We start from the raw sequence: 15,000 nt of genomic DNA on the forward strand, positions 1-15,000 counted from the left end.
TAAAACAATGGAAAATGACTTGTAAGTTGAAAATATTCAACTTGGAAATTAGAAACTTTCCCAAACTACAAATCTTGTCCAACTTTTACTATGATATACGATAGACATAACCTGACATAAAACCATAAAAAATGTTGCAATTTTTTTTGTGGTTGAAGTACTTTGGCATTATATAGACTAGCATAACAGTTCCTAAATAAATGCCTTTTAAGGTCATATATAGGACCATTTAGACTAGGAAGTATATTTTTACAAAAAGATAGTAGAGCCTTTTTACTATTGAGTACTAAAAATAAATTCACCGTATGAATTTGTTGTTAACATATTCCCTTTATTATGAACAATGAGTGGTTTTTTCTAATGAAAATCGTCCCAGACAAGGTATGAAGCCACTTGATGTAAGGAGCTAAAATAATAATAAAATAATTACTACTTTAAGGTAAAAAACCCCAAAACAACAACAACAACAACAACAACAACAACAATGATAAGTGTGAGATATATAGATTGAGAATTTTAACATTTCGTAAAAATGTAAATTACGGCTAATACGAACAATTAAATTAGATTTTTTAAAACATAACGAAATCCCCAAATGACGAATACTTTAGATGCATACCGTACCATTAAAAGGAAAAAAGACTAGATTGCATGACAAAGTAAATTCACGAGACTTAGATAACAAGCCAAAACAGCACCGCTAATCCTTCCTATTCTGGGCCTAGTAAGATCAATTAAGCAAGTAGTAGGTTTATGGTTGAAATTGTTTTTGTGATCCTTTAATCGGATGTATGCTTCCTTAGGTGTTAATTTAATAACTTTATCGATAGTTTTAAGTTTATCTGTGATTTATTTGTTTTCTGCGTTTATTATATCTACGTAGTTACATGTGATGGTGTGCCCTTTTTGTAGTTTTTCATAACTTCTGCGATAATTTATAATCTTGTTTACTTTTTTATAAAATGTTCTAGCAGATGTTATGTTATGTTTTTGACAGTCCATGTTTTCGTAAATTACTTTATTGTTTACAAGTAATACCCTACTTTTTTTAAAGTAACATTTTTAAAAATATTTTTTAAACTACTTGTTTGCCGGAATTTTAAATGATATTTTCGTTTTCAGTCTCCTAGGAACCTTCCATATTTACGCCTCTCCTTTTTTTATTTGTTAAATAGCGTGTGCGGCCGTAGTAATATTATATATATATATATATATATATATATATATATATATATATATATATATATATATATATATATATATATAAAAGTAAATACTATGGCTGTAACCTTATTACTAAAGTAAAAGGTTAATTTAAAGTAATAAACTATATCTGAACCTGTGAAATAATAGCGTGAATTACTAGGAGGGTCAGAATTTGCCATTAAAAAAGGAGGGATTATGTAGACTCGCTATCTTTTGAAGCTTATAACAATATGAATAAGGTAATTTAAACCCTAATTTTTTTCAATAAAAGGAGCAAAGACCAAACTTCAAAATAATAAAAGATTTTATCGAAAAATATACAATATGTTTTTTAAGTCGGTTTTCTTTAAAAAAGATTTCACGAAATTCAACGAATTTTAACTTTATCTAAATATAATAAATATATATGAATTTAAAAAAATCACTTACTTATATAAAGTACTAATCAATGGATTCTTCCATTCTTCATTTATGAGAATTTGTCCATATTTATATTTTATATTCGATGTATTTTTTAAATAAAAGAATATTTTTTAAACACCTATTTGAAAAGACCGCCATTACGTAAGCATTAGCCGGTGTTAGCGAAGCGGTGTTTCTTCCTGTTTTGAAATACGGATGGATAAAAGGACGTAAAAACAACACATACGGGTAAGCCGTGAAGCCTTGTACGTAAAGAAATATGTGGCAGCGTATGTAAAAAATAATCACATTTTACCTATCAGTTTTTGCCTAAAAACAAACAATCGACGAACTTTTTCTTTTTTTTTCTTTTCTCAAAGAAATACATAAGTTTTTGATTTAATATATTTTATTACTTCTTTATGGAGTGAATGTTTTTAAATATCTAAAAAAAAACATTGAATGAAATAGAAAAAATGTCGTAATTCTATGAAATTTTCTGGACAATATAACCTTATTATAAGGTTTCACTTAAAAAAAATTCAACGTGGTTTAAAAAAAAAGGTTTTAAACTTTGGACTTTACAGGAAAATTTGCAAATACCTGTTCTTTTTTTGTTTTAAATTAGCTTATTATATTTATTGATCTTTTGTCTTCAATTTGTGATATATAAATTTAGCTGCGTACCAAACTGTCCTCGAGTGGACCTGAAAAATCGATGTGCACCCTAGACCATGGCTGGTCAGTCTTTGGCCAAGGTTTAAACGTAATCGGCGGTGATTTAGCCGCAAGGGCACAGCCTGTGCACGAGTCTGCGCTCTCATTAATGTCCTTGTCTATATTTGGCCAGTAGACATAGCTCCTCATCAAACTCTTCATACGATTTCTTCCAGGATGTCCTGTGTGAAAATCCCGTAGAATTCGTTTTTGGAGACATTTAGGAATCACCACTTTTTCGCCGTATAGTAAAACCTCATCGTAAAGGGGAAATACATCCGGAACATCGCCCTTTATGTCGATCTTATTTTTTTTATGTCACAGATTAAGTCATCCTTGTCTGCTTCCCTTTTAATCTCTGGTAGAGATACCGGGAGTTCTCTGATTGTGTTGCCCATCATCGTTTTTATTTCCCCGTCTGTCCGAACAGTGGCAATGATGGAATCTTCAAACGGATCCCTTTTCAATGGTATCAGCCTAGATAGGCTATCTGCATGACTTATTTGTTTCGAAGACAAGTACTCCAGGGTGAAATCATAATTCAGTTATAATGGATCCATCTCAACAGTCTATTAGCCGTATATGTCGGTAAGCTTTTTTTTTAAACCAAAAATCGTGAGCAAATTTTCTGCCGTCTTTGTCACAGAGAATATAATACTCAAGGCTTCTTTTTCAATTTGAGAGTACTGTTTTTCAGTCGTTATTAGCGTTCTTGATGCATGTGCGATCGGTTTCCTGGTACCGTCAAGCATTATATGAAGTATGCAAGCTCCCACACCAAAATGAGCTTGCGTCACACGCTACTATTATTCTCTACCATCTTTATCAATAATGTGACCTAAATAACGTATTTCCTTCATCGGGAAGTTACACTTTGCTTCTTTTACTTTCAAACCGAAAATGTATGTGTTTTCAGTGCTCATCTGTGGATTTACTGGCTATGACAATATCATCCAAGTAGGCGCAAGCGAAATCGAGGCCGCCCAGCATGGTGTCCATGACGTGATGGAAAACGCAGGTGCGAGCTTCTCCGAAAACTAACCTTTCAAACTTGTAGGGTCCCCTGTGTGTGTATTTATACAGAGGAGTTTTGAACATTCCGCCTCGACGGGAATTTGCAAATATGCGTCGCACAAATCCACCTTAGAAAATACTTTACCACCGTCTAATTTGTTGAATATCTCCTCTGGTGTGGGAAGTAATAGCGGTAATCTTTGAGGGCTGCGTTCAGACCCGTGGAGTAATCCGCACATACACGAATCTGGTTTGTTTTCTTGGTCACATATACGGTAGGGGCTGCCCAATCACTCCTGCTTACTTTCGATAGTATTCCGGCCTCTTCCAGCCGATCCAATTCCTTGATGATGTTCTTTATTGCTGCAAATGGGACGTTTCGTTTCTTCTTGAAAACGGGCAGAGTGTTTTCTTTTAGTTCGGATCTTGCTATAGCCTTTGTACATTTTCCTAATCCTAGTGAGAATACTTCTGGAAATTCCTCTTTTAACTCGTCCTTCAGTTGTTGCGCCTCCGTAAACGAGTCTTCTACCCTATGACAGAATTTATTCATAGGTTGGTCCCACAATTCGAATCGCTCCATCCAGTCAGTATCGAAGAGCTTTTCGGATGTCCTATGTACACTTTCACTTTTTTAGTAACACCATTTAAGATAACCGGGAGTGTGATCTCTTTCTAAAATTCCACTTTATCGCCTGTCACAGCTCGAGCTGATTTGTTCGTCTTCCGCATCGTTGGTTTCTTTAGTCTTTTCCACGTTTTAAGGTTAATGATTGACAGGTCTGATCCGGAATCCAATTGTAGATGCACAGTTTTATTTGCGATATAAACTGTGACATAATTGCGCCGGTTCTTATCCCAATCCAAGTCGGATCTAGTCTGTCGGACGCTGTTCTTTCTTATTCTTCCTGCACTGAATCATTTTGTGGCCATTCCTGCCACATTCGTTGCAGTACTTATCTTTGTAAAAACATTGACTCGACGAATGTTTCCCGTCGCAGCGATAGCACGGGCTTGTAGAGAATCCGGGTCTTGTGACTGGGTTGTACTTATTAGGTGTAGTCTGAGTTTTCTTACTTCAAGCTTTGCTTTTGCGGGGTGAGTATTTTTCCGGTCTGAAGGTCGTCCTTCTAATGAATGTTACGTCTGACTTCTCGACGTATCTCGAGTCGTTCCTTACGCAGACTACCCGTTGACAATCCTCGGCCAACTTCTGGACAGTGAGGCCCTGTTCGCTCTCAAGTCTAGAGAGAACACGTCGTCTAATCTCAGCGTTTTTGGATGAGATTAGACCCTGCACAAAGATTAAACACTTGAAATCATCTGCCGATAAGTCAGACAGACGGTAATCATCGCAGTGTTTATTTACCACGGACGCGAAGCTCAGATAATCGTCGTCGTAGTCGCTTTTTTGCATGTTAAAGCACTTCCATCTTTTATGAAAGAGCGTAGTATTCGGGCTGAACAGTTCGGATAAAAGTTTGACCACTTCAGAAAATTCCAATTCACTCGTCTTCCTGAGGAGAGTATAATCCACAAAATTGCTATGTTCTATGGTCCCTAATTTCCTCAAAAGTAGGCAAAGTTTTTTTTTAGCGTTGCTCCACTCTTGACAGTCCATGGTGAATAGGCCCTCATATCTCCAATAGAAAGCCTCAAACGTCCCATTCAACTCCGGTTAGTTGTTGAACGTTTCTATAGTGTTTCGTATTTTCTCCAGCTTTCTGCTGCTGGTCCATCTGGGCCTTGATTAGCTGTATTAATACTGCTTTAATCTCCTCCATCTTGTAATGGCTTTTCTAAGCGCACGAGAAAAATTATTTCCGTTTTTGACTGGAGAAGAGAGATAAAATAATAAAAAACAGAAACTGTCCTTTCCTTGAGTGTGTGTGTATCCCTTGCTTCTTGGTAAAAACCTTAGAGATAACTTAATATGAGGGTGGACAAAAACATTTTACTTGCGAAACAAAAAAAGAAAACAAATAATATACTGTGATATAATACAGTTGCAAAAGAATAAAAATAATTGTGGAATTGTCCGGAAGTTAACCAAAATGGCTAGTTTTTTATGTGTGTGTGTGGGGGTGTCCCTACGAGGAAGAAATTTTTTTTTTCACTTTAGTACCGACAGTTAAAAATAGAATATTTCAGAAAATTCCACCCAAATGAAAAAGTCATTCCTTTCAATACTACTTTAGTTCAAGTAAAAGGAAAGGGGGGAAAAACATTTCTCTATGTCCGATAGACATTTGCATAAAGTTAGCAGCAGAAAGAAAAGGCAAAAAAATAAACTTTTCTCTTCATTTGAAAAATGTCCGACCTTGCATAAGAATGAACAGTAGACAAGTTACAATTAGAATTGTTTCGCGGTGAATTTGGATCAAATTTCTCTCTTTTTTTTCAATAAGCAACCAAATTACTTATTACGGCATTAGCAAAAATTCGTTTGGTACAGTTCTTTACAATTTATATATAGAGACAAAAAGATTACTTACAATTGAGGCGAGAGCTTTGCCTTGTCTTCATTTCTTTTTTTGCTTTTAGAATTTTGTTTTTAAAAAGTAATTGCCAGCCGAATTCTTAGCTTGTAAATCCGAAGTTCTTTTGAAGTCAAATTAATTTCCTTTTTTTTCCTTTTTTGTGGTGTGAAGGTCTAATCCATCCGTCGCCAGTTTGTTATGGTGTTAAATGGTAATAAAAACGAAAGAAACACAGGACTCTTAGGAACAAACATGTATTCACATATATTACAGGCAAGGCGGGTTGAGCAATACCATTCCTCAACTGTTGCTTAGCCGCGTACCAAACTCTGACTGCCGGGCACCGGTACTCGTTACCGGAAGTGACGTCACCAGAGGCAGTGACCTCATGAGATAGTCCATTAATCCCATGGAGGGGCATAAGTAAGATATTAACGGAAATAGTACTGATAATAATTTAAATGAAGTGCGAATCAAAATCTTTCTTTTTGTTCAAGATTCCGAAGTTTTTAATCGGGATATTTAATATGTAATGATTCTACTCAGGGAAGCCATGTTTGTTGTAATACCTGGAATGTTCGTTTTTAAATGACGTTTCTTTCATTCCGGAATGCCTGAATACGTAAATCTCAACCAATGTGATTCTGAGGGATGGCTATAGAGAGAAATCATTATTTGTATAGGGGTAAAGTGTTAACATTAGGTAATGTGTAGGCATTCACTAGTCAGTTAATGACGGGTAAAACTCAGGAGAGTAAGTTAAACTATAAATACACACGATGTAGAAGGGGGGGGGGCGTAAGAAGTCTTGTCGATGTGATGGTGAAAATTTAGCTACTTCCTCTGCAGGTTACGACGATGAGGATAGTGGCGCTCCTGAAATAAATGTAATGTTTTATTATTACGAAATAATGTGCCTGTAATGGCGGTCTATAATTAAATGACGTAATGGATAATGGCGTAAACGTAATACATTTTTATGTCCGTCTGTTGTCGTCAACCTACAGAGGGGGAAAATTGCACCTCTTTTATTATATACAAGATGAAACTCTAAATTTTAATTTTATTTAAAGGGTTATTTTCGAAGCTCATCATAAGTCTGTTGCTGGTGTATTTTTAGAATCTTGAATCCGTAAGATTCGTTTTGGTGTTCATGTTTATTAAGAAGATTCGTCTTTTATATATATATATATATATATATATATATATATATATATATATATATATGTGTGTGTGTGTGTGTTTGTGTGTGTGTGTGTGTGTGTGTGTGTATGTGTAATATATTTGTTTATGTATATTTCAGCGCCGTTTGAAATATTTATGTTTGGTGCTGGCCTTATGCGTTGCCGTAATATTTAGCATTCTTCTTCTGGCGAGACGAACAAATTCAAGTCCTGACAAATATAAATTTATCCGTTTGGAAACGAACGCTCTCGTAAGTAATTCAAAACACTTTTATATTATCTTTGTTTTTTGTTTTTAGGTGCGTATTGGCATCGCTATTGTTATATATCACGTAGATGTTATTATTTTCTCCTTTAATTTGTTTAATCGCTGCCTCGTAACGAATCATACGTTATATTGCTGATTGTCATCTTCTTATAATTTTTATACCGTTGCTTTATTTGAGGACTGAGAACAATTCTTTTGGGTTAATACTACTTAGGTTACTTATCCTTCAATTAATTCAACAACACGATCTTAAAACAATAATGATTTATTCGGCCATGATCATCCTATAGGCGGAAATATCAAAAAGAGAGATTGAGAGTCAATGAAGTTTTAAGCTCATTTCTTAATTACATATTTCTTAGATTAGCAGCATAATTAATGTGTTGCCTCGAAGAGGTTTTCACGAAGATGGCTCAGCTGTACTTGTCACACAATCTATTATCATGTCGGACGACATATCCGGATAAATGACTTTATTTCTTACGATTTTAGCTTGTATAAAAAGGGCCAAATAGATAGATCGTTTTTTTTTAACATGGCGCCAGATTTATCTAAGCAAATATATTTTAGTTGATAATCATACTAGCAAAAGTACGAAACATTGTTTAATAATATGATAGCTTTTTTAGCTAATCGATCTCTTACAATTATGTTTTTATTTCAATGAATTTCTACTAGACATCAGCTTCGTACAGGGATTTGTTAAGGTACCTTGACATGAGGATACGTCTCCTACAGGTAAAATCTGACCAAATATTCGAAATAACTTAGCATCTGAAGTCAAAATAAGATACCTTCAGAATGGTTATACAATGGTTCATATTAGAAATGCTGTACCTACTTATAGTGATGCTACCACAAGTAACACAACTAATTACGTTACATAAGGAATGGCTCTTTGTTGTGTGGTGAATACACCAGCTAGTGTAAATCTTGACAAAAGTTGAACCAAGTACAGATCGAAGTGACACACAGTTTGAGAAATAAAGGAGTTCCCGTCAGATAAACAGGAAAAGATGTCATACATCTAGGTTAGATGGGGTCAAAGTACATTAAAACAAACATATGCCAGGATATGACGCATGATGTCGCTGATATTGACGTTCACAAATAGGTTTAGGTTCAGTCAGGTTATCTATGGAAGTTGCACAGGACACACCGTCAATAAGTCCGTAATAACTGAAAGGAAAACTTTGAAAATCGCCGAGAGCGAAATGCTCCCGAGATCATTGTTCGCTGTGTTCACCTATTTATAAGATTGTTAATTAGTTAGTTAAGAGAATACTATTCTCTCACTTATGTGGGAATTAGTCCTCTAAAAATAAACATTAAAAAATTCCAACGCACATCTCAGTTTTTTTTTTCTGTGCAAAAAAACACCCCGATATAAAGATATTCAAGAAATAAAAGCATTACACCAAACAAAATGAACTCTTGTCCTAAAATCAAGCACGACCGAACACCACGAAAACAAAACTATAACGTATTTAATTGGTCCATTATAGAGAAGAAAACTCTTCTTTTATGCCTTACTTATTTAGGGTATAGAAAGTAGAGAATAACTTTAAATAAGCAATCTTAGATATCTTGCTATCTTATAAAAGAAGCAAGTGTCAGGCACATAAATATCTGCTTGGTTTCTAAGAGCGAATAGAAATAAGATACAAGGTCAATTTTTATGAATGTTGATGTGTCGAATGTGACCATAATCTTGAATACATCTCTAAATTTGAAACTGATTAGCTGAAAAGATTTGAGGCATGTAACAAGTTGTATTTTGTCTGTCATACTAAATTTGAAATAGCATTTTAATCAATCGTGCTAAAGTTTGAAATAACATTTTGATCAATCATTGCGAAGTTTAAAATAGCATTGTAATTAATATGCTGAATTCATAAATATCGCTTTAATCAATGCTGTTAAAGTTTGAAATAACATTTTAATCAATCATGCTAATATTTAAAATAACAGTTTAATAATTCATGCAAAAGTTTAAAATGGCATTTTACCTAACAATGCTCAAGTTTGAAATAGCATTTTAAGCAATCATGCTAAAGTTTGAAATATCATTTTAAGCAATTATGTTAAAGTTTGAAATAGCATTTTAAACAATTATGCTGAAGTGTGGTATTGTATTTAAATCAATCATGCTAAAGTTTGAAATATCATTTTAAACATCATAATGCACATGTCCTGTCAAATTATGTTTCTCCAATGTTTCGCCTGTCGCGATTTCACTCTGGCCCTAAAAATCTCCCTCTTAAAATTGTTAAAGGGAAAGGACTTCAAGGTGCCCTGCTGTCCATTAAGAACATACCTGATTGTCTCCATTTACTTTCATCTCCATTATAGCAAAGTTAGACACAAGGCCAGTTATTAAATTTGGGAGATGTATGCAGAACCACAAACACTATGAATCTAAGTGGAAATAAGATAATAAAGAAAGTTATGCTTGTCAAGAATAATGGCTTCTCTTTCAATCAAAAAGAGAACAGAAACTCCACTTTAATTCTATCCCGAGTAGTCATTTCCAGGGAAACATTGTTATTTATGGGATTATGTGAAGGTTCGGACTATTGTTCTCATCTTCCAAGTTATTCGCAAAACGTTTTGATCGATGTAACCTCCGACCTTCTTCAAGTATATCTTATCGAACTCGGGAATTTTTCTGTCGAACTTGGGAATCTGCACAGAATTTCAAATGGATTCCATGGCGTAACGAATACAGTACTTGGTAAAATTCAGTCGTTCGTAACACTCAACGTGGGCGATGCGAAAAATACAATTGCGATTTCCGAGTTCGATAGAAAGATTCCTGAATTCGACAGAAAGATTACCCAGTTTGACAGGATACACCTGAAGAAGGTCGGAGGTTGCATTAGTCGTAACATTATGCGAATAATACTCAAGATGAAAACAGTAGTCAAAATAATCCAATTAATCCAAATTATTAATTCTCATCTAAAAAAATTCAGAAACATTTCTTGATTTTATTTCTTTTACTCTGTCTGTCTGATTGTCTGCCTGTCTGTTCCACTTTTTCTTGGAAAATAATGGGCCAATCTGGCGAAAATTTTGTATGGGCCTTTATGTTCGAGTGCAATAAATTAGATATTGTGGTATTCGTTCGATGCACAGTTATGGATTAATAACGATTAATATGGATTAGTATTTACTGTAATAATGAGGAAAAGTTTAACCATATTCAACCATCAATTTAGCATAAAGTACCAATTCAAAGCCAACGAGCTATAAGTGTTCCGGTTTTTAACGGACTAAAAAGTCTTTTTTTTTACAAAGGAATCACCGCTTATAAAGGCCCGGAGGCCACTCGAGAATAAAGGTTGATGGGTATACATAAGTAGTGGAAATTTTGTAAATTGGATTACTTAAAACTTGTTTACGTTAGACTTGAAGACAATCAAATTATAGTCAGCTGGAAAGCAGGTAAACGGAAGAGAGTTCCACAGGCGTGCAGTTCTAAGAAAGAATGTTTGTTCATGGAATCTATGTTTAGGTTTGGGCACAGATAAAGAGTGTGGGAAATTATTGATAGTGGTTTTGACTAGACGAGTGTTTTTCGTGAAAGTGTGACGAGGGGGTGGGACCATAGATTGAAGTTCAGACGAGCACTTGCCATGAAAATAACGATAAAACAGAGACAGGCTCGCAACATCTCTTCCGTGGGAAAGAGGTTGCAGGGAAGAGAAAAGTGCACCCCTCCCACTAAGCTACGAAGTCTATTTTGAACTCTGTCAAGGCAGAATAAGCTGCTTCTAGTGTTGTCTTAAGGAGAATTGCTTCTCGACACCCTGGAAAACCTAAGTTTTTTTATTATTCTTTTACAGTGGTTGCTGGCAGTCCTGAGAGCAGCTTTAGTCTTAGCACATCCATTACGTTGGAAGCATCTTATCTAGTGTTTTGTTTTAATCTATCACGCTAAAAGCAAATGAGGTTTATAGTGCAGAAATTTTAATGCATCTTTTAGTTTCTTTGTTTAATTTTAATTGATTTTATTTTGTAGAGCACGCTTTCCGAATGGCGGAATCATAGCGTCGACAGATACATCATCTACAGCTGTAATGGACGTATTGGGAAAGTCCATTGTAGTGGATGGGGTAACAGGCTAATAGGGATTGTGGCCCTTTATATTTTGGCCAACGTCACCGACAGGAAGTTGGGAATCATCATGGACAACCCTTGCAATCTTACAGATTTTCTCGTTCCGAATATCTACAATTGGTCCGTCTCTGCAGAGAGTCTGGCGGGCAGGTCATCGATTTTCATAGATGTCCGAAACAACCACGGATTCACCAACAGCCTAAAGAAGTTAAATTTTAACGCTGAATTCCCGCAGGATGTCGTTTACATAGCAAGTAACCAGGATTATCATTTTCCGCTTTTCAAAAACAAACTTTATCGAAATCGACTCCATTGGATAACGGGCCGATCCACGGCGCTCATATACAAACACATTCTTGAGATTCTGTTTAAGCCGCATCATAATATCCAGCGCCAACTGGATGTCTTTCTGGCCAAAATTAAGAAAGATCCCGATAGGACTCTTACGTGCGCACAGATTCGGCTAGGTAAAAATCCGACGATTCCTTGGGACAATCGAGCGTTGAACACCTTGGAAAGCGTCAGAATGATCTGGCGGTTCTTTCGTCAACGTCGCCCGACAAGTTGGATTTTCGTCACGACAGATTCTCAAGAGGTGAGAGACGAGGCGAAATCTATGTTCAGCATGAATGTACTGGACACAGAAGGGGAGATAATCCACATGGACAAAGCCTATCGCGGCGACATCTGCCGCGGCATGACGAAGTTAATTCTCGACCAGTGGATACTTATTAACTGCGACACACTTGTAATCAGCGCCAGTTCCTTTGGTCGCATCCCGGCGTTCATCAGGGGGACGCCGTTCGGTTTGTACTTGTTCGCCAACAGCAGTATAACACCGTGGAATCCTTTCCGATATTTCATACACTAATTGCAGTAACCATGACCTTCGCTATAAATCAGATAAGTGGAACAACAGAAGCGATCTTTTATTCCCTCTTTCTCATTTTATGTATGCGTCACTCCGTTTCTTTGTCAGGCTCTCAACCTGTCTGATACAGAGAGGAAGAGGCACAGTTTTACAGAAAAAAAAACAGCAACAGAGAAAAGTATGCATGTGTATTTGCACATAGCCGTCCGCACTATGTTATACCTTCACTGTAGATATCTCAAGGTACCGAGAGATTTTTTTTTTTTTTTTTACTCTGATAGCTTCTTTCCTCGGATCGCTTGTCTTTGGAATTTCCTCCCAGCTCCCTGTTTTCCCTGCCGTAAATTTTAATATAACGTGCACAAACATCTCGTCATCCAAAGCTGTCCCTTATATGTTCGTTTCAACTCACCTATATGGCTATAACAATTTTCTGGCCTTCTCTGAACTGATTATTGTGTAACACAATGCAGACGGCTACATGCAAATATGAAACCATGAGCGAAATAATGTTACGGCAAGGAAAAAGAAGACTATAAAAAGCAGAGAGAGCACGTTCCAGAAGTAGATAACGTTAGAGACGTGGGAGAATGAGGAAATAAATGTTGTTGCACGAAAAAGTGAGTTGGAGTTATTCTTTGTCGTCTCGGTCTCCTCTGCGACGTAGATACTACAACATGTTGGTTCCTGGACAATGTTACAATTGCACTTAATCTTTCCTGTTTCAAAGAATTTTTTCCAAAAAATGTATATAAAAAGGATTGCTGTTCTTTCTCTGTATGCTTGCATCTTCCTGTAAAAATTATAAAAGTTATTTTGGATAAAACTTAAACATACATTTGGTGACAAGTAGGAATGTGGTCCGATTCCAACGTCTAGGATTCCAAAAATTTCCATTGTGGCTTCTAAAATTCTAAAACATTCGACTCGTTATTATAAACTTTTCCAATGTTCAGTAATAATCAGTTAGATTTCAAAATTCGACCCCCCCTCCTTCCCCTAAATCCGACTCCACAGCTTTGGTCACAAGATTATCGCTGTTCAACATGATTGTCACCAAGGATCTTATATCAACAACGACAAATGTTTCAATTTTGTGAAAAAAAAAAACGTTCCTAATCTAACTTTTCACAAATTTGCTCCTTCTTATCACCATTTAAACTTATTTAGATTTTTCGCACCAGCCGTTTACCATTAGTTTATCGCCGATAATGGCCGACGATTTTCTCTGGAATTTGATTGACAATAAATTTCAATACCCACCGTTCAATTCTAGAACACGTTATGCATTTGATTTTCCAATACGAACCCTGGTTTGTCTTTGCACCACCCGCATGTGGTTTGCATAGTTCCCAGTGATCTGCCGTCCCGATACAGTCATATCTATTCTTTAAATTCCTTTTTGGGGCCAGACTACTGCATTCACTTATGATGAGGTTTGCTGATTCGTCTTCTTGTCCACAATGTATACATTTAATAGTAATTCTTAAAAATAGTCGTTACGAGATTTAGTTGGGGAAAACACTGCGGTTTATTTTATTTTATACTTTTATTAATTTAGTTTTTCTTTCTTGCACACATTAAATAAAGGCTTGTATGTGTACGTGCTTCATGACTTAATTGAGGCCAAGATTATTCATTCCATTGTCTGTCCTCATTGTAAAACAAAGAAAAAAGAAATAAAACAAAAATAAAATATCGTTTTTAATTTCAGTGTTTTGTTTGCTGTATTAGTTATTCTTTTTTTTTCTTGCTTTTAACAACATAACACAATTCCGCAATTATGTAACAGTGTTATGTGGTCGTTGATAAGGGATGCGGATCTTCTCTGTCTCTTTCGTTGCTGAATTAAGATTGCGACTGTTCCTTGATATTGTTTTCTTTGTTGAGTTAGTATATACGCACAGCAGGAGAGGGCAGCAATTTTTACTTGAAATGTATCTTATTTAATCCGAACTATAACTATCCATTTTCCTTAGTTAAAATGGCCTCTTGCTATCTTTAGAGGAAGCACATGGGGATGTGGTTAAAGCCCTTATCCAAAAGAATCTCGCATTACACGTTTCCTCTTCTAAAAATTTTCAGCAATTGAAAGCCATCACCATGGTCGGTTTTAAGTACGTGTTACATGCTGGCACGTGTTGGACGACTTCAAGAACTTGATTTCCAAACTAACATAATGTATCAATTTCGGCTGGCTGAGGCGCATACAACTACCCATACACCCGTGTTGTCGATAATCCAGGTTGTTTATTGCCCGTGAACACAATCACTCGAATGCCGACGTTTAGTTTCTAAAAAGGTTTATTAATCAGGGAATAACAGAAAAAAAATATTTAAAAAAAAACAAAAAAACAAAAAAAAAAAACCGGCAGATTATTAAGAAACAAAAAACAAAACAAAACAAAACAAAACAAAACAAAACAAACAAACAAAAAGCAGAACAACAAGAAAAAATTATAACGTCCATTCACGAAGTTTTTTCGCTCTCGACCAAATCCAGCTTGATGTATATTTGTAACGTGGCCGTTATGCTCGAACTGTGTCCGTTAAAATTCAAACCCCTCTCGGACCCCCACGCCATCCGGCACTGTCGAAAAGGAACAAACAAACAAAAATAAATAAAAATCCGGGTCGGAAGTTTTGTTTTTTTAACAAAAGCATTTATTACCGTTTCTCTCCCGTCTCTCGTTGCCACATGCACATCTAATCCGGGCACATTTCTTTTTCTTCCGA

General features: G+C 35.8%; 1 protein-coding gene across 1 annotated transcript in view; it reads left to right on the plus strand.

The window, feature by feature from the left end:
• The window catches only part of LOC145294069 (uncharacterized), a 27,712-nt gene extending 13,748 nt beyond the window's left edge, over window positions 1-13,964 (plus strand). The window contains exons 2-3 of the mRNA XM_080141074.1: window positions 7,123-7,254; window positions 11,296-13,964. Of these exons, the coding sequence (XP_079997200.1) occupies window positions 7,123-7,254; window positions 11,296-12,264 (1,101 nt within the window). The 3' untranslated portion in view covers window positions 12,265-13,964. The remainder of the gene's footprint in view (window positions 1-7,122; window positions 7,255-11,295) is intronic.
• Window positions 13,965-15,000: the final 1,036 nt, after the last annotated feature.

This window comes from Euprymna scolopes, chromosome 2 (genome assembly GCF_053919585.1).
Source record: "Euprymna scolopes isolate OS-2025 chromosome 2, ASM5391958v1, whole genome shotgun sequence".
Lineage (NCBI taxonomy): Eukaryota > Metazoa > Mollusca > Cephalopoda > Sepiida > Sepiolidae > Euprymna > Euprymna scolopes.